The 21,215-nt window shown below is 31.6% G+C and overlaps 1 protein-coding gene across 1 annotated transcript in view; it reads right to left on the bottom strand.

The window, feature by feature from the left end:
- The window catches only part of CSMD1 (CUB and Sushi multiple domains 1), a 2,716,069-nt gene that overhangs the window by 909,598 nt on the left and 1,785,256 nt on the right, over window positions 1–21,215 (bottom strand). The window contains exon 8 of the mRNA XM_051975995.1: window positions 4,170–4,257. Coding sequence (XP_051831955.1) covers window positions 4,170–4,257 — 88 coding nt within the window. The remainder of the gene's footprint in view (window positions 1–4,169; window positions 4,258–21,215) is intronic.

The following is a 21,215-nucleotide window of genomic DNA, read 5'->3' as shown; positions in this document are numbered from 1 at the left end:
GTTCTAATTCAGTCTTTAACTTCAAGTATTGTGCTTTCCCTACTAAACTACAAATTAATTGCTACATAAAATTAGATTCAAAACTAGTTTCATTCTTTAGAAACATATTTTCTTTTCTAGTGATGAATTTTCATTTGCTAGATAATGGAGAAGTTATAAATTTAAAATGTCATAATTATTGCCCTTAGTAAGCTTCTGGGTTAGTAGGAGGATAATCTGTGAACACAAATATGGAATTTTTTTAGCAAAGATAATGAGATGATTTGCCATTTTCTTCTTCAGCTCATTTTATAGATGAGGAGATGGAGGCAAACAGGTGCCACAGCTACTAAGTGTTTGAGGCCACATATGAAGTCAGGAGGAAAAGTTTTCATGTCTCCAGGCCTGACTCTCTATCCATTATATTGCCTAAGTAAGCTTTTTTGTAATAAGTATTTTACAATAAGTCATGAGAGGAATGAAAAACAAGGTATTAGTCAAGGTAAGAAGGAGAAAGGAGGGAAAATTTAGTGCAAAAGATGGCCTTAAATATAAAGAATATAGCTAAAAATTCATCAGAGGACAAGTCTGGACATTAAAGGGATAAATAAAAGTATAAAAAGACATCAAAGCAAAATAGCAAGACTTTGCTTTGGAAGCTTTGAAAATAATTATTTTGGCCAGAGTTCTTCATATTTGGAGAGTTGCAATTATGAGATAAAACTGGAAAAGTGTGTGTGTATGTGTGGGCAACAAATTATAAAGAGTTCCAAATGTGAATTAAATGATTTTTAATTTTGTTTTTAATTCCAAACAATTCATTCTACCACTGTGTTGGAATCCTTACTAACTGTTAACTAATTAGAGTTGATCTAATCTTACAAGAAGATGTTTTGGGCAGAACCTGAAACAAGGTACTAAGTAGAACTAATTAATACAACGCTTGTGTTCACACCTTTACTCATTGGAGTTCAATGAGTTCATACCTCCCTTGAAGCTCTTTGGGCCAGAGAGCACTATGGGAGAAAACCCATAATTCCTCTCTCTGGAAGGAGCATAAATAGGCCAATGGGCCAGTCGAAGAAGTTCTTCAGAGGAAGACTCTACAAGTCAAGATTTCACCGGAATGACATGAAGATTGGAGCTGGCTGGAGGCTGAAGAAAGCAGAGGTAGAGGCTGAAGGACCAGACCTTTGGATTTAAAGACATTTGGAGAGAGCTCTTGGAACCAAGCAGAGAGATAGGCCTCTAAGCTAACCGGGCTATATTGGAGATAATAAAAGATCTGAACTTTTATCACCTGGCTGCTTTTTGAGAAGAAAAAGCTCACCACACACCTGAGTTATGTTATACAAACAATATAATTTTGTTTTTTTTTTAATTTTTATTTTTAATAAAATCGATGAAAAACAGCAACCCTTTTAAATAGTTATTCTTGTATGTGCCAAAATGTTTGTAGCAGCCCTGTTTATAGTGGCTAGAAACTGGAAAATGAATGGATGCCCATCAATTGGAGAATGGCTGGGTAAATTGTGGTATATGAATGTTATGGAATATTATTGTTCTGTAAGAAATGATGAATACAGGATGAATACAGAGAGGACTGGCGAGACTTACATGAACTGATGCTAAGTGAAATGAGCAGAACCAGGAGATCATTATACACTACGACAACGATATTGTATGAGGACATATTTTGATGGAAGTGGGTTTCTTTGACAAAGAAAACTGAGTTTCAATTGATAAACGATGGACAAAAGCAGCTACACCCAAAGAAAGAACACTGGGAAACGAATGTGAACTATCTGCATTTTTGTTTTTCTTCCCGGGTTATTTATACCTTCTGAATCCAATTCTCCCTATGCAACAAGAGAACTGTTCGGTTCTGCAAACATATATTGTATCTAGGATATACTGCAACATATCCAACATATAAAGGACTGCTTGCCTTCTAGGGGAGGGGGTGGAGGGAGGGAGGGAAAAAAAATCGGAACAGAAACGAGTGTCAATATAAAGTAATTATTAAATAAAAATTAAAAAAAATAGTTATTCTTATTTCATATTGAAAAACATAATCCCTATTTTCTATTAATCCAGTCAGGACATCAGGGCAATTGAATTGTGGGACAAGAAAAGGTCACACAGTTGCTAATGAACCTGGCGAGGAAATCAGCTGCTTCCTAATTCTGACTCTAAGTTCAGTGTATAAAATCAGAATAACCCTGTTTTTTATCCCTCTAATGTATTTATTATAAAATATTTATCACAAAAAAAGGGTAGCAAGGCAATACAATGGAGAGAAGTCTTTTCTTTCCAAGTTCAAATCTGGCCTCAGACATTTACTAATTGTAAGACTCTGGGCAAGTCACTTAACCCTATTTGACTCAGTTTCTTCATCTGTAAAATGAGATAAAGAAGAAAATGACAAATCACTCCGATATCTTTGCCCAAAAAATTCTAAATAGAGCTAGTTAGTGTTGGACATAACAAACAACTGAAAGATAATAAATTTATCTTAAAAATTACATATGTGTATATACCTATGTTTCTATTTAGAAATATATACATATATATATATATGTATATATTTAAGTCATAAAGTTATTTATATACAAATGAAGCAGTGGAATCAGGTAACAGATTTTGATAGCAAAGCATGTTAGTCTTGGTAATTCTCATTACCTGATGTGGGATGGAGTGAGGGTGATGGTATGCAACCATATTTATCTTATTTTGGCTTTTATGGGTCCTTGGGAAAATTTTGTACATCTTGCTATATCACAAGTTTCACAGAATCCTGGAAAATCCTAGGTGATAAGTCTGTATTAATAAGTCAGAGAGAGTTTTGTCCAGTCTACTTTCTGAAGACTTTTGTTTCAGAAATTAGGAAATATTACTTGTTAGTTTTGGTACTATCTATCTTGTCTGACATATCATTCTTTTTCACTAAAAAGCACTGTATCAGAGTTCTTCAGTAGGATTACATGAATAGAAATATATTATGGAGAAAGAACACTGACTCTTTAACCTTATGACTGACAATGAAACAATGGCCCTGCTATTTGCTACTTATGTAACCTTGGGAAAGCCACATAATTAATACAAAAACTAACATTTATATAGTATTTTGAACTTTATGAAGCATTCTTCATTTGGGCATCACAAAAATCTTATAAAATGGTCCAATGTATATTATTCTTCCAATTTCTCAGGATAAGAAACTGAGAATCAGAGAGATAAAATTCCTTTTCTATAAATTCTATAATAAAATTCTATAATTATAATTACTTGTTAAGTAAAAAGGGTCTTTTAAAAACTAGAGAAATGTGGTCCTTTCTATTCCTGCTTATTGTTTCTCTCCAAAACAAAAAGTTTTTGTTTTGTTTTGTTGGCATGTTGCATTTTGCAAAACCACAAAATCTCAGAATTGCAAATAACCTCAGGGACTATTCATTCTTTATTCAAAACTGAATAAGTACATTTGATACTTCATACCTAACATACAAATAATCATCTTGCCTTTGTAAAAAGACTTACAGTTAAGTGGGAACCTAATATTTATTGAGACAGCTTGTCCTACTTTTGGATAGCTTAGCTCTAAGATGAAATATGTCTTTCTAAACTTCAACCTCCTGTCTATTAGTACTTGACTTCTCATGAATTATTGATTTTACAGCTATAAAGATTATTCAGTCCAACTTCCTTGGAGAAAACACATAATTTTAGGTAATATGTTCATAATTATCTCTGCACTTTTAATTTAATAAAAGGACAAATGTTTTGATGACCTCAGCAAAACAAATTTTGTTTTATGTGAAATTTATACTTTTCACTAGAAAATTTTATTTAAAGTCAATTATCAATGAGTAGAAATAAATGACTACAATGACAATTTAATTTAATTGCTATTAAATTCATTCAAAAACCATATAAGGTAAAATGTGAATATAAATAGGGAGATGGCTAAAGTACATTTTTAGGATTTTACTATTAAGTAAAACTGAATGTTTGCACACATGATAAAAATTGTCTTTGAGAGATTATGACATTCAGCAAGATTCCTTTTTTATAAAAACTGTGATAGTATTAAAATTAATACAAACCATCAAAATTTAAATTGTTAAACAGTGATAGGGTGAAAGTTCATTATAAGAATGTTATCATGCATATGACATTCATGTACTTCATACCTGAAGTCAGAACCTGTTCTCTTCCCATTTTCTGGAATTCCAGGATCAGGACACATATCAGACACTAAAGCAACACCTCCTTGTGTCACTGAAATAGAGAGAAACATAGACATTAATTATAATGTCATAGAACTTTCAGGAAAATATCCAGACTGAAATAAGATAGATGAGTTAAGGAGAGATTATACACTATTATAGTCATTGACTCTAATACATTTTTCTTGAAGAAATAGAGAAAAGTCTAAAACGAAAATAAGTTTTATCATTAACATACATGCAAAATAATATAGACAATTTGTTCATAAAGGATTTTCAATTTTTATTTGTTTGTCCTCTGAATCTTATTTATTGAACCCCTTAGAATTAAATCATAGTACTATAGGATTTGGTTCAAGAGGCTATCTTTTAAATTACCTAATCTAACTGCCTCATTTTACATAGAAAGAAACTCAAAAGTTAATTTGGAAATTAGCCTCCAGTCACAAGTCTTGCTCTTAAAGAATCAAGACTGAAAAGCAATTCTCTTGGCTCTCACACATTGCCCTGTGTTATTCCTTCAAAGTTAGGATACCTAAACTTATGGAAATAGAGAATTCCCTCTCTTTACCATGAACAATGATTCAAAATTATTATGGCTAGAAAATTGTAATCCAAAAAGTATTTTAAATAAAAATTCAGTATACCATGTTACAATTTACATTTAATAAGTATAGCTTGTTAATATTTGCATACAGTAGTGCTACATGTATAGTGATACTTTTCTCTGAATGAAATTATTCATTATACTAGTCCTTCACAAAAACTGGAGGTAAGTCTTTTATTTTATAGCACTCCATTTAAAGTCATTTGAAGGACACAGTGCCTTCTGAAGTTTTGTTTCTTTGACTAATATTTCCCTTGCAGCTAGAAGAATTGCCAAAAGAGATATTCCCCTTATTTGTATGCTACACTATAGTCAAACTCGACTACTCACTAGCCCTTCAACATTTCCCATAGTTTCTTAATTTCATTATTTTTACTTATACAATTCCTTTCAACAGGAATGCCTTTTAACTAGTGACATTTTATGAGAAACATCATCTATCTAAAACTATTAGCAAGCATTATATATAATGGGAATAAACAGAAGTATTTCCAATAAGATCAGGGGTGAAACAAAATTGTGAATTATCACTACTATTCAATATTGTAGAATATTGAAAGGTTAGTTTAGCAATAAGAGAAGAAAAAGAAACTGAAAGAATTAGAGTAGATAACAAGGAAACAAAATTATCATTCCACAGATACTAGAGATTTCTAGAGACTTAACAAAAATTACTAGAGACAATCAACAACTTTAGCAAAGTTGCTATATATTAAATAAGTCCATATATATCATCGACATTTTTACATGTTGCTAATAAAGTCCAGCAGCAAGAGTTAGAAACAGAAATCTATTTAAAAATCATTGTAGATATTATAAAACATTTGTGCCAAGACAAAGCCAGAAGTTATACAAACACAATTATAAAACACTTTTCATACAGATAAAGTTAGAGCTAATCAATTAGAAGAATATCAAGTGCTCATAAACCAAGCTAAAATTTTAAAAAATGACAATTCTACTCAATGCTATATCAATCAAAATTACCTTATAGAATTAGGAAAAATAATAACAAAATTCATCTGGAAGAACAAAAGGTCAAGAATTTCAAGGGAATTAATGAAAAAAAGCAAACCAAGGTGGCCTAGTTATACGAGACCTAAAACTATGTTATAAAGCAATGCTCATCAAAACTATTTGCTAATGGCTAGAAATAGAGTAGTGGATCTGTGGAACAGATTAGGATCACAAGACACAATAGTCAATGGCTATAATAATCTAGGATTTGATAAACCCCAAGACTCTAGTTTCTGGGCCAAGAACTCACTATTTGACAAAAATTATTGTGAAAACTGAAAAATAGTATGGCTGAAACTAAGCATAGGAATAAGATCCAATACTTTATATCAAAATAAAGTTGAAATGGATTCATGATTTAGGTATAAAGAGTGATATAAGCAAATTAGGAGAACAAGAGATAATCTAACTCTCAGATCAGTAGAGAAGGGAGGAATTTATGGTCAAAGAAGAAGTAGAGAATATTATGAAATACAAAATGGATAATTTTGATTACATTAAATTAAAAAAAAATTGCACAAAGAAAACCAATGCCGCCAAGGTTAAGAGGGAATCAGAAAGATGGGGGGAAATTTTACAGTCCAGTATTTCTGATAAAGAACTCATTTCTAAAATATATAAAAATAGATTCAAATTTATAAGAATATAAGGCAATCCCCAATTGATAAATGATCAAAGGATATGAACAGATGATTTTCAGATGATTTTGAAGTGTTTAATACTGCTCCAAAGAGTTTCTACTAATCCAAAGAGATTATACAAAAAAGGAAAAGAACCCATATGTGCAAAAATGTTTGTAACAATCCTTTTTATAGTGACAAGAAGCTGGAAATTGAGTGGATGCCCATCAACTGGAGCATGGCTAAGTTATGGTACATGAATGTAATGGGATATTATTGTTCTATAAGAAAAGATAAACAGGCTGATTTCAGAAAAGTCTAGAAAGGCTTACATGAATTGATGCTAAGCAAAGTGAGTAGAATGAAGAGTACATTTTATATAGTAACAACTAGATTATGTGACGATCAATTATGATGAAATTGGATCTTTTCAACAATAAGGTGATTCAAAGTAATTCCAATAGACTTATGATGGAAAGATCCATCTGCATCCAGAGAGAGCACTATGGATAAATGAATGTGGATCAAACAATACTACTTTTACCTTTCTGAGTTTGTGTGTGTGTGTGTGTGTGTGTGTGTTTAATTTTTTTTCTTTGATCTGATTTTTCTTGCACAGCATGGTAAGCATAGAAATATGTTTAGAAGAACTGCACATGTTTAACCCATTATGGATTGGTTGCTGTCTAGGGGAGGAGAGATGGGGGAAGCAATGGAGAAAAAATTGGAACACAAGATTTTGCAAAGCTAAAGGTTGAAAAATATTTTCATATGTATTTAGAAAAATAAAAAAAGCTATTAAAATTACAACAACAATAGCTATAGCCATCACTCAATTTCCAATTCAAATGGCTTTTTCTCTACATAGCTTTCTGGTTTTCCTCTTTGTTCAAAGTTGTTTTCATCTGATCCTACTGTACATTGTGCTTGCTTCCTATCAATATTACAGTAACTACAATATGTTTTTTAAATTAGAAATAGTAGATAATTGCTTTTAGATAGTCACAGGACTGAGTGACTTTTTGCTTTTTTTTTTTTTTTTTCTAATTTTGACTCTAAAAATTTCTGACTAATAAGGTTATAAATGTTCTACAAATGCTTTTATTCCATGAAAGGATGGAAAAATTCATTGCACAACTAAATGGAAAAAAAATTCTTTCATTATAGATATTGAAATAAAATTGCTGAAGAAAACTGCAATTTGAAAATTCTCATGTTTGTTAATGATTTCTTCTGGGTCCATTCAATAATAAATAAAGATGTTTCTTCTGTTCTAGTGACAATTTTAAACTAAGCCTATGATAAATATTTCTGTGTTTTGCCTCATATGCTGGACCTGCCCTGACTTAAACAGCTCTGGTGATTTAGGTAAGAGATGGAAGTGAAATGACATACTTATAAAGCACTTAGTATGCAATAAAAAGAAAATAAATAGAAAAAAATTAAAAGGAAAATGACTAGGGAGGTAAAGCAATAAGAGTATTGTGCCTAGAATTGGAAAGATAAGAATTAAAATTTAGTCTTGGAAATTTACTAGCTCTTTGACTTTAAGCAATTAAACAAAAATTGTTGTGAAAACTGAAAAATAGTATGGCTGAAACTAGGCATAGAAATAAGATCCAATACTTTATATCAAAATAAAGTTGAATTGATTCGTGATTTAGACATAGTGACATTATAAGCAAATTAGGAGAACAAGAGATAATCTATCTTTCAGATCAGTAGAGAAGGGAGGAATTTATGGCCAAAGAAGAAGTAGAGAATATTATGAAATGCAAAATGGATAATTTTGATTACATTAAATTTAAAAAAAAATTGCACAAAGAAAATCAATGCCGCCAAGGTTAGAAGGGAATCTGCTTCAATTTCCTCAACTATAAAATGAAAATAATAACATCTAATTTTCAAGGTTGTAAAAATTAAATGAGATAATAAATTTAACCGCACTTAGCACAGTGCCTTTCACATAGTAGGTGTTACCTCTTGTTCATCCATTGTTTTCAAAGAGGGTCAATGACATTATGGAGTGGTATCTTGATTTATGTGTGAATTGGATTTTAAGGGGAGTTGCACAAAATCAGATTGTTATTATTGTTATTATAATTCTGAAAGAAGGCTTACCCAAAATAACATGTATAAAATATTCAGTAAGGTTAAAGCATTACTACAGTTGGAAAACAGCTTCCCTTCCTCTTCATCTACAATGGTGGTTCTTAGTAGATTTCACATCAGAATAATCCCTTGACTTTTCATGGGCTAAGTTTTTTTTATAGTAAGGTAACCATGAAGCTGTCCCATGGACCAATTATGTCTCAAATATTTAGCCAATTGCTTGTTAAGGATGGTATCAAAACCTTTTTAGAGGTAGGAGTGTAGAAATGAATTTATTCTTCATGAAGTAGATTTGTATCCTATCACAATCTATGCTTTCTTTATTAACTCGTAAACAAATGACATCCTCAGAACACAAAAATCTACTGCACAAAAGTATAATGTATTTGAAAGTACAAATTTGAGGTAATACAATGAGTCAGTGCTAAGAATCACAAGATGCATGTTGATATTAATGATCTGCTATTTACTAGCTGCATTCATTTAATATATATAATATATATATATAAATTTCACCAGTTCTTCACTTGGCATACTGCAATAATAAATAACATATTGATTCTAGGATTTTATTTTTGTAATTATGACATTAATATCAGAAATTACCTTTTTTTTTATCAAAATGGTTCTCTGTTTTTAAGGCAGCAATTATACTAATTCGAATATTTGGCTTATATGGTATGATTTATTCAAAATTAACTTAAAAATCAAGCACAGAAATAATCTGTTCCTTTTTGATAACATATTTATGAAATACTTAAAATTTTTTTGAAAGCTCTTTGACATGTAATTTCTCTCAATCCTCATAGGTTCAGTATCATTTCCATTGGGCAAAGGAAGGAAACAAGTTACAAAGAAGTCCTCTCCAGAGTACCATGTTGCCTCTCCTCTCTATCATACTAATTGTTAAGGAAATGAGCATAGATATATAGTGAAATGAAATTGATATGGGAGCAAATTCTGAACATAACATTCTGCTCTGTGCTGAGAAAAGTTGGGAGAAAAACAGAACAGTGTGAAAGAAAGAAGGACTATAGAGTAGGGGTCTCAGATAAAGTTTTATGTTTAAAAAATCAAAAATCTTCTATGGGAGATGTATTATACTCATACAATAATTTAATTAAAATATTTATTAAACTCATTATTTACAAAAAGTCAGTAACTTGGCAACTTAAAAAGATTAGAATGTACATGGTGTGATAGATGTGAGTAGTCAGTAATTAGTGTGAAAAAGATCTGGGGGTTCTAATGGACTGCAAGATTGACAAGGCAGCCAAATAAACTAGCAGACTCATTTCATTATAATGTTAAAAATTATAATTTATGGAGTGTTAATATCTCTGTATTGACACAGATCATAATCTCTTTACAATTCAGTAGACAGTCTTCAGAAATAATTACAGAAACTCACTCCCCATTTGACTATCTTGGTAATAATTATGGACAAATGAGAATTATTTGTTTCTCCTTTACCAATGTCCATTCCAACTAAAACCACATGAAAAGTAGCATGACATAGTGGATAGAGACAGTCACTTTACACAATTCTCCAAGATTAGGAACTTGCATTAGTACAGAGAATTTTTTTCATTCAAGAATTCCCAATGTCAAGGAATTCATAGGTTTTCTATGTCTATTATTCAGAAAAGGGGAGGTCAAGTTCCCATCATATTCTTTCCTGGTTAGGTCATATGTAAAGTTTATATTCAGTCTTGAGCATCAGATTTTTATAAAGATTTATATATAAATTTTACATAAAATTTTATAGATTTTTATTTTCATAAACTAATACGTGACCAAAGAAGGGCAACCAATTCATTCAAGTAACAAGAAATCCTGCCACTTAATGATTGGCTGAAAGAATATGGCATATTTAGCTTTGAGAAAAATAGTGTGGTTAGAGTAGATATAATGTCTGTTTTCAAGCACTTAAAAGTGTTATAAGGAAAACAAATTAGGTTTTATTCTGTTTGAACCCAGAAAGCTAAAGAATTAATGAGTGTAAATTATACAAGGGAAAATATGAATTCTATGTAAAAATCTCTCTAATAAATCAAGCAAACTATTTCCATAAAGAGCAAGTGTATCAATACAATTCTTCAAAGAATGGCCAGTGAAGAAATGAATCCAAACTTGCTAGAAAGATCTTGATGTTTTAAAGAACACAATTTTTCTTCTAGTTGATTTTAAGAAGTTAAGTTTAATTTTAATCTATATGAATAGTCACCTACAGAGCTTTTTTTTCAGTTGTCTAAAAATTAGAAATGTTTTATACAAACTGTATTTTCTTCATAAGATTTTATTGGTGTTATCATTATTCCCACTATGACCTGAAAGCCTAATTGTCCTGCATTTAGGATAATTATATGAAATTAATCTTCTTTGGTGTATATAACTGTTTTGTTCAAAGGTAACACTGTCAGGCAGTATGCCTGATGCATAGGCTTTGATATTAGGAAAACATGGATTTAAGTTACACCTCTACCTAATCCTTGCTATGTAACCCTGGGTTAGTCATTCAGCTTTTCAGTAACCTAATCAACTTCCTAAGCCTATAAGTTGTGATAAGTGGGACAACCTGTGTTAGTAGACAAAGTTCCTCATAATAATTTATTTTTGCCTATAAAATCATGTCTATTCACTTCCAAATATGACATTTTTTATTTTTTATATATAGCAGGATCATGTTGCATCTCTAATATAAAATTTTGCTCTTATTGTTATTAAATCATTTCACTCATGTCTAACTCTTCATGACCTCATTTGGGATTTTCCTGGCCAACATACTGGAGTTTTTTGCCATTTCCTTCTTCAGGTCATTTTACAAATGAAGAAATTGTGGCAAACAAGGTTAAGTAGTTTGTCCAGAGTCACACAACTAGTAAATGTCCAAAATTGGATTTGAACTCAGGTCTTCCTGACACCAGGCCTTATGTTTCATCTCTACTATTAAAAACCATCACTTAAATTTAGATACTAACCTCCCCCCATCCCAAAACTTTTAAAGATAGTTTCATGCAGTGAAATATATTGCTCTTTTCTATCATCATACAAGAATTTACAGAAAATCCAACAGTTAAACTCTTTGAAGATTTCTATTTTCTAACACTCTGTAAAATTCCATTATTTTTTTGCCCAAAAATGTACAATCTCAATATTCCATAAAAGATGGTTCATTTCTTGGTAATTTAAAAAAGCAAAGGGTTCATAGACCAAGTAAAGACCTTAGAGAACTAGTATTTATAACCTCACACCTCTCCTTTAATAATACAATTCCCCTTTGTAACACATCTCTGACCTTGACAGTCTTCCAGTGCTATCTAGAAGTGAACTCAGTTCGATTTTCATGTCAGCTTTTGTTCTCCTGAACAAAAATACGTGATATGAAAAAGTATTTGATATATGCAGTCAAATGGCCCTAAGCTCACATCTAAATAAAGCACTGAAGCATGTCAAATGAATCCTAAAAAATAAGAAAAGAGAAAGAAATGAAAAGAAGAGAAAGTAACAAAAGAACAAAAGAAAATCCTGATTGTTCATCTGCATCAAGAAAAAAAAGAGAAATTATCAAGTACAAATCTGGGAAAAACTGTATCATCTAAATATTACTTTAATTATCAATTAGTTATGAAACTCCCATGTAATTTAAAATGCTTTTATAAGCTTGCTAATGAGGCAACCCACCAAGCCACTCATGGCAAAGAGCTGAGTACATATTACATATAAAATAAATATGTATTGATAAATTAGTCTACACCTAACTTTAGTAATGCCAAGCATGATTACTAAAACCAAATTTACTTGTTACCAATCAGAAAAATTAATTCAATGAATGTGAGGTTATACATAGGAGGAAATACCAGAGGAAAGAGTTCTTTGTTCCTTTTTTCTTTTTGTCACCTATGGCCACAAAGTCATGGGACATCATGGTTAGAGCTTCAACAATCTCTTGCATAGCAAAGTGTGCAGTTTCTACAATATAGGAATGTAAACCAAGATTATGCAGATCTACCTAAAACTGTTTATCCTTAAAAATGTTTTTTTTTTCTGAAATTGATAAGCATGAGGAACTCATTTAGCTAGCATCTTTAGTTAAGTGTAGAATTTCCAAGAACTAAGGCAAAAAATGTTACATAATGTAAATGTATGCAAGAAAAAAATAAAAATATTTTGCCTTTTGTTCTTTCCCTTTTGATGCAACATAGTGTATTAAAAGAATACTGACTTTTGTTTCAAAAGATAAGGCTTCAACTGGTTTCAAATCTTATTGTATGTGTGACAATGGATGACATTTAAACCTCATTGGGCCTCATATTCTTCTGTAAAATGAGAAAATTGGTTTAGATGGCCTTAATCTCCTTTCTAGTTCTAAAGCTAGAATCCCATGTACTCAAAGATTTGTGATAATAGTTGCCTGATAAAAGAATTTTTTGTGTTCTGAAGCTCCTAACTTTTATTTATTCAAATCTAGTTTACATTATGCAATTTTTCCTGGATTATCAAGACAGAAACAGAGGGAAAAAAATTGTTTTGATTCTAACGAAGTGATTTTTAAAAATCTAACATATAAGGCAACCCACAAGGCATTATTTTCATCTAAAAGTTTTCCTAAAGATTGGATTTCCTGAAGATAAAGTAGGCAATGGTGTCTAAATCACTTGAGGAAGATAGGGTGATAAACTATATTAGAGGGATTTCTTGGTACCCTTTTAATTAAAGGCTATACTTGAGTATGACTTTTTTTTTTTTTGGTTAATTTAATATTTATTAAGTCCAAGTGGTGTGCTTCAGATGAATAAAGACTGCAAAAGATTAGGAAAATGCTTCTTGAAAATGAGAGAATCTACAGTCTCAAAAGTGCTGCAATCCCTCAGAGGCACATATCGTGCCTCTCAATTTACTACCTAAAATCACCAAGGCCTTAGGATCATAGGATTGCAGATTTATACCTGGAAAGAACCGCCATAATTATTTAGATCAAACTCCCTTATTTTTCAAAAAAGAAAATTTCATCCAAAGAGATGATGTGATAACTTCCAAATGGTTCCTTCAAATTCTTCCCTCTCCATTAATCCCCCACATAGCTGTGAAGTAAATATCCCTGAAGTATAATTTTGAACTCTTTTCTTCCCAGATATAAAAGCTTTTGTGGCTTTTTATTTCACCTGGGGTAAATTATCAATTCTTCTTTTTGGTATTTGAAGTCAAAGTTTAACTTAGCTTTCCCAGAATGATGCAGAATGATTATATCTTATTCTTTCAAATGTATTGTGTTCTAGCCAAAGTGATTTATATAGCAATCACAAAACTAAACATCCTATCTTCCATCTCTGTTCTTCAGCACAGATAGTTCTCCTCAATCTCCCACTATTCTATATTGGAATGTATTCTGACACAATTTGTCCCAAATTTTGGAACCCACAGATCCCTTTAATATACATGTCAAGTACCACCTCCTTTCAGGCTACAGAGACATTTCATTATTGCCTCGATTTTTAATCATTTTGCCTGTGAAATTACTTTATTTATACTTATATCTACCTATCTATTCATTTGTCATTTCTCTTGAAATAAAACAAAAGAGATCAGGGAATGCATCAATTTTAGTTTTGGGACCCTTAGTTCAATAAAGGTTGTTGTTATTCAAAGTATATTACATTCTATCTGGAAGGATTACCGACAGAAGACCTTTGGATACATATTTATATCCACACATCCCTACACCCACACCTACACCCACACCCACACCTAAATATTCTTGTTTACATAAATTAGATAAAAGGGGATTAGGATAAGAGAATATCTGTGATAGAGTAGGTAAGGAATGGCTTCGTTCAAAAAATTGCATTTCAGCTAGTCTTTGAGGAAAATAAGTAATTATATGATGCAAAGGTTAAGAAGGTACACATTCCAGACATGGAAGACAGATAGTGAAAAATACAGAGAATGAAAATGGAAAGCCATGTATGAGGAATATATAAGACCTTTTTGACTATAATATAGTTTGTAAAGGAGAGCTATTTATAAGAAAGTTGAAAGGCAGCTTGTAAAGAGTTTTAAAGGTCATGTAAGTTCATCTTTTATCCTAGAGGTGTCACAGAGCTACTTCAGTTCCTTGAAAAGAGAAATGATAAGTTTAATCAGCCACATTTTTTAAACTTATTATGTACCAAGTACAGTGAGTAAGATGTATATTTTGGAAATATTACTTTGGCAACTGTGATTGTAGAAAGTTGAAGGCTAAGGCAGGGATACTAATTAGTTCTTTATACTCAAGTGAGAAGTACTCCTAGGACCTGAACTAGGAGGTTAGCTACAGTGGTAAAGAGAAGAATTGTATTTATGAGTAAAATAGAAAATACAAGTTTTGTCAGCTCAGTGGGTTAAGAATGAGGAGATGAGGATGACAATAAGGAAATTTTAGCATATAAGATCCATTATGGCATATATTGTTTTCTTGATTATATGCCAAATATCTGATATAATGCTTGTCAAATAGAATAATACCAAATCAATCCATCAACAAGTTAAGAAATATGTATTAAGCACTTATGATGTGCCAAACTTAATATTAAACCTAGAAGGTACAAAAAAGCAAAACTCATCTGTTTTTGAAGAACTCATATTCTACATGTCAATAACTATGCACATACAAAATATATAAGAGTAAATGGAGTAGTCTACATCAAAGGAGAAAGCACATGCTAAATAAATACTTATTAAATTTAATTCCCTAAAAAATCAATGGACTACTCTTAACCTTTATCTGTTCCAATAGTATAGAATTATGATAATATTTTTATATAATACTATCTGTAAACTCTGAATTTATTGCTAAACACTTCTTTCTTTGGGATATGTACTTCCAAGGCCCTGGAGAAGGAAAATATACTAAAAGAACTAGATCTGGAGTTAAAATACTTGTTTTTCTCAATTGTATGAAGTCATTTTATTTGTATTAGTTTTGTTTCATGTATAGTATGAAGAAGATAATTAGGCACTCTATACCATCCTTTCAAACTGAGAAAATATATAATGTTTTCGGAAAATTGAGAAAATCAAAGTATGTTTCACTAAGTGCAAAATATAAAAAGCATGTGATAGGCAAAAAAGAGAAAATCTTCAAAATCCCCAGAAGACAGTTCTTGATATTATAGGACAAAATTGTCATTAAATTTTTTTGCATATTTCGTGTCTCTTGAATTCTTTTGAAAGTCTTGAGTACTCACCTTATCATCATCAATCTCTTTGATTTCATAGTACACAAAGATGCAGAATTTGATTTGTGCTGACAACAAAAAAAGAAGTATGTCTTAGGACATTCTGTTGTCTTTGACAAATATAGAATGGCCATATATACCATGCTAGTTGTTTAAGGCTAGGTTTAGGCCTCATTTGTTCTTGGCCTTTGTGAGACCTCTAAGTACTGGACAACTCAATAATCCTTGTGGTATACTAGCAACTTTTTTCATTATATTCAGCAATCTTAAAGCAAGTTACTATCTAGCAAAAATAGTTACTATCTACAAAAAGACTCCCATGTATAATGAGGACAATATTTGGCTGGGTCAGAAGATTTACATATGCTATTTATTTGTGTACTTTCTAAAGCTAAAAGGCTAATGGCCTCACGAACAAGAAAGAATAAAAATAGTGATCCTTATAAAGTGCAATTATGAGCACATTATAAAGTTGTATTGAAAAAGCATCTTTTTCTTTGTTTCCTTTTTTAAGGGGAGATAGCTTATTTGAGGTACCTTATTTGGTCAGATTCTTAGGATATTGTAGTTTTGATACAGCAAATCTCTGCCACATTAAAGAACAAAAATTTCTTTCTAATTGTGGTTTCTAAATGATATCTAAATTGTGTTAAAAATGAAGGATACTGTGCCTAACCAAGATGAAATCAAGATGAATGAATATAACACAATTATTCTGTGTATAATTTATCATACATAAATAAGTCAAAATCATTATTCAATACACCCTATTTAGTATTAAGATCATCACTATTTTATATCTTTATTAATTTATCATTCTTATGAATTTCAATGATGATTTCCTAGATCATCTTTATGAATATTCAAAGAGTGTAGTAAGCCACATGGTAGTAGAATTTAAATATCAGCTGCAAAACAGTTGAAATAAAGCTTCCCCTGTGAACTGTAACTTTGCATTTCAAGGAGGCAGAGATTTAAACAAATATTTCAATGCAACTATAATGGGGGGGGGGGGAAATGACACTAATCCCCAAATAAAGGAACAGGTTATAATTTTTAAAATTGTAGAACATAAACCATTGCTGTTTTATTTTATTTTAGAGTAGTTTATATTTCCTTGGCTCTTCTAAATGTATTTATCTTGTACTGTAATTACAGAAACTTTTCTTATGAAATTGCACACAATTTAAACAGAGGTTTCTTTGAAAGTATATGAGTGAAAAATTCTTAAGGAAAGGGAAAGATGATTTAATTAGCACATACAATCACAGAATATGTACAAGTTATCAAAATTCTTCAAATTATACAAATTAAATTTATTAAGCCTCTTCATATAAAGTGCATAATAATCCCTTTTCTCCTTTGGACTTCAAGTTTCCAAAACAGATATTCTTTTGAAGTTGGAAAAAGGAGAAATATGATAGTTGTAACACAGGGAAGCTCTTACCTATGTTTTTTTCTTCCAAATCTATTTCATGTACAATCTTTTCCATAAAATCTTTTTGGATTCATCAGTAGCTAGAGTACTTTCATTCCCTAAACTGTTCTGCATTTATTTTATGTTATTGTGAATATTCATACAGATGTGCATGCTGTCTCTCTTGGAAAAGTATATGTTCTTTCAGAGCCAGCACTGTTTTATTTTTGGTTGTATAATCTTAGTAGTTATTATAATATTTGGGATATAGAAAGTGTTAGAATTCTTACAAGGTGCTAAGTCAGTTACCTAATTTAGCATGGTATTTAACAGTTCTCTAGTTCACTAATGTACTTAGTACTTATTAGAGTTCTACAAGATTCACACCTTTAAGAGAGCATATATAAGCTAGGATCCTCAACCAGGATTCAATCCAGGAGATTCACAAGTCAGAGAGGACAAGCCCACTCTTGGAGGTGGAGACAGATTCATTCCATTTTCCACCTTTGTGCTGGCTGGAGACATTCAGAGGGAGCTAGAGGCTGAAGCTGGCAGAGGCAAAGGACTAATGGCAAGAGCTCTTGGAACCAAGGAGAGAGACAAGCCTCTAAGAAAACTAACTGGGCCGAAGGAAAGAGACAATACTTGAAAGAGAAAATAAAGGATTTGGACTTTAACTCCTGGCTGCATTTGAGGTGATTATTACTCTAAACTGAAACAAAGGCTGCCTCTAAAAGCCTCCCAAGAAACCTGTTCCCAGAAAAGATTACAGTTTTAGAGAAGAATTACAGAAAGCATATACTAAATACCTGTTGATTGATGAATAAAGAGAAAAAGACTGCATTATAAAATGTCAAAACTGGATGAAACTACTGCAACCATCTAATCTAATTCTTTCATTTTAATTTGCTTAGCCCACTCTTGCTTAAAATTCTAAAGATCAATAAATCCACCAGCCTCAACATCCATGATAGCTTGGGAAACAGAAATTATGCTTGACTTGAACTGTAAGGATCAAGACTATTTGGTTTTTTAAAGAAAAAAATAGCTGAATTTATGGAAGTCATTAAGTGATGTCTATCACAATATTCTCTAAGGAGCCTGCAGACTTGTTCAAATAAGCTTAAGCTATTCAAAACATATGCAAAAAGCCCTCTTTTGCTACTTACCTGTGAAGTCAATACACAAACCAAAGAAAACTTTCATTAGATCACTTTATAGTTATATTTTGTTTCTGGCTCAAAACTTTGTTTCTCTGCTTGTCTTTCTTATTTACTAGTGTTGATTCTTTTTTTTTTTTTAATAACTTTTTATTGATAGAACGCATGCCAGAGTAATTTTTTACAGCATTATCCCTTGCATTCACTTCTGTTCTGAGTTTTCCCCTCCCTCTCTCCACCCCTTCCCCCAGATGGCAAGCAGTCCTTTACATGTTTAATGGGTTGCAGTATATCCTAGATACAATATATGTGTGCAGAACCAAACAGTTTTCTTGTTGCACAGGGAGAATTGAATTCAGAAGGTATAAATAACCCAGGAAGAAAAACAAAAATGCAAGCAGTTTATATTCATTTCCCAGTGTTCTTTCTCTGGGTGTAGCTGCTTCTGTCCATCTTTGATCAATTAAGGCTCTCTTTATCAAAGAGATCCACTTCCATCAGAATACATCCTCAAACAGTATCGTTGTTGAGGTATATAATTATCTCCTGGTTCTGCTCATTTCACTCAGCATCAGTTCATGTAAGTCTCGCCAGTCCTCTCTGTATTCATCCTGCTGGTCATTCCTTAAAGAACAATAATATTCCATAACATTCATATACCACAATTTACTCAACCATTCTCCAATTGATGGACATCCTTTCATTTTCCAGCTTCTAGCCACTACAAACAGGGCTGCCACAAACATTTTAGCACATACAGGTCCCTTTCCTTTCTTTAGTATCTCTTTGGGGTATAAATCCAGTAGAAACACTGCTGGATCAAAGGATATGCACAGTTTGATAACTTTTTGAGCATAGTTCCAAATTGCTCTCCAGAATGGCTGGATGTGTTCACAATTCCACCAACAATGTATCAGTGTCCCTGTTTTCCCACATCCCCTCCAACATTCCCCATTATCTTTCCCTGTCATTCTAGCCAATCTGACAGGTGTGTAGTGGTATCTCAGAGTTGTCTTAATTTGCATTTCTTTGATTAATAATGATTTGGAGCATATTTTCATATGTCTATAAATAGTTTCAATTACTTCATCTGAGAATTGTCTGTTCATATCCTTTGACCATTTATCAATTGGAGAATGGTTTGATTTCTTATAGATTAGAGTCAATTCTCTATATATTTTGGAAATGAGGCCTTTATCAGAACCTTTCATTGTAAAAATGTTTTCCCAGTTTATTGTTTCCCTTCTAATCTTGTTTGCATTTGTTTTGTTTGTACAAAAACTTTTCAATTTGATATAATCAAAATTTTCTATGTTGTGGTCAATAGTGATCTCTAGTTCTTCTTTGGTCATAAATTCCTCCTTCTTCCACAGGTCTGTGATGTAAACTATCCTATGCTCTTCCAATTTATTTATCATCTCATTCTTTATGCCTAGGTCATGAACCCATTTTGACCTTATCTTGGTGTACGGTGTTAAGTGTGGGTCAATGCCTAGTTTCTGCCAAACTGATTTCCAATTTTCCCAGCAATTTTTGTCAAATAATGCATTCTTATCCCAGAAACTGGTGTCTTTGGATTTGTCAAACACTATATTATTAAAGTTATTGGCTGTTTTGTCCTTTGAACCTAACCTATTCCATTGATCAACTAGTCTATTTCTTAGCCAATACCAGATGGTTTTAGTAACTGCTGCTTTATAATATAATTTTAGATCTGGTACAGCTAGGCCACCTTCATTTGATTTTTTTTTTCATGAATTCCCTTGAAATTCTTGACCTTTTGTTTTTCCATATGAACTTTGTTGTTATTTTTTCTAATTCATCAAAGTAGTTTTTTGGGAGTCTGATTGGTATAGCGCTAAATAAGTAGATTAATTTAGGTAGTATTGACATCTTTATTATATTTGCTCTCCCAATCCAAGAGCATTTAATATTTTTCCAGTTGGTTAGATCAGACTTAATTTGTGTGGAAAGTGTTTTGTAGTTTTGCTCATAAAGTTTCTGATTTTCCCTTGGCATATTTTATACAATCAGTAGTTACTTTAAATGGAATTTCTTTTTGTAACTCTAACTGTTGGGTTTTGTTAGTGATATATAAGAATGCTGATGACTTATGTGGGTTTATTTTATATCCTGCAACTTTGCTGACAGTGTAGATTGTTTCTAATAACTTTTTGGTTTAATCTCTGGGGTTCTTTAAGTATACCATCATATCATCAGCAAAGAGTGATAATTTGGTTTCCTCATTGCCTATTCTTATTCCTTTAATCTCTTTCTCAACTCTTATTGCCAAAGCTAGCATTTCTAATACAATATTAAATAGTAACAGTGATAGTGGGCAACCTTGTTTTACTCCTGATCTTATTGGGAATGGTTGCAGTTTGTCCCCATTACTTTTAATGCTTACTGCTGGTTTTAAATAGATGCTACTGATTCTTTTAAGGAAAAGTCCATTTATTCCTTTACTCTCAAGAGTTTTTAATAGGAATGGATGTTGGATTTTATCAAATGCTTTTTCTGCATCTATTGAGATGATCATATAGTTTTTGTTAATTTGATTATTAATATGGCCAATTATATTGATAGTTTTCCTAATATTGAACCAGCCCTGCATTCCTGGTATAAATCCTACTTGATCATGATGTATTATCCTGGGGATGATTTTCTGTAGTCTTTTTGATAATATCTTATTTAAGATTTTAGCATCAATATTCATTAGGGAGATTGGTCTATAATTTTCTTTCTCTGTTTTCAACCTACCTGGTTTAGGTATCATTATGTCTGTGTCATAAAAGGAGTTTGGTAGGACTCCTTCATTCCCTATTTTTTCAAATAGTTTATAAAGTATTGGGGCTAA

Source organism: Antechinus flavipes, chromosome 2 (assembly GCF_016432865.1).
Source record: "Antechinus flavipes isolate AdamAnt ecotype Samford, QLD, Australia chromosome 2, AdamAnt_v2, whole genome shotgun sequence".
NCBI classification, from domain to species: Eukaryota; Metazoa; Chordata; class Mammalia; order Dasyuromorphia; family Dasyuridae; genus Antechinus; species Antechinus flavipes.
This window is presented reverse-complemented; position numbering and strand designations above follow the sequence as displayed.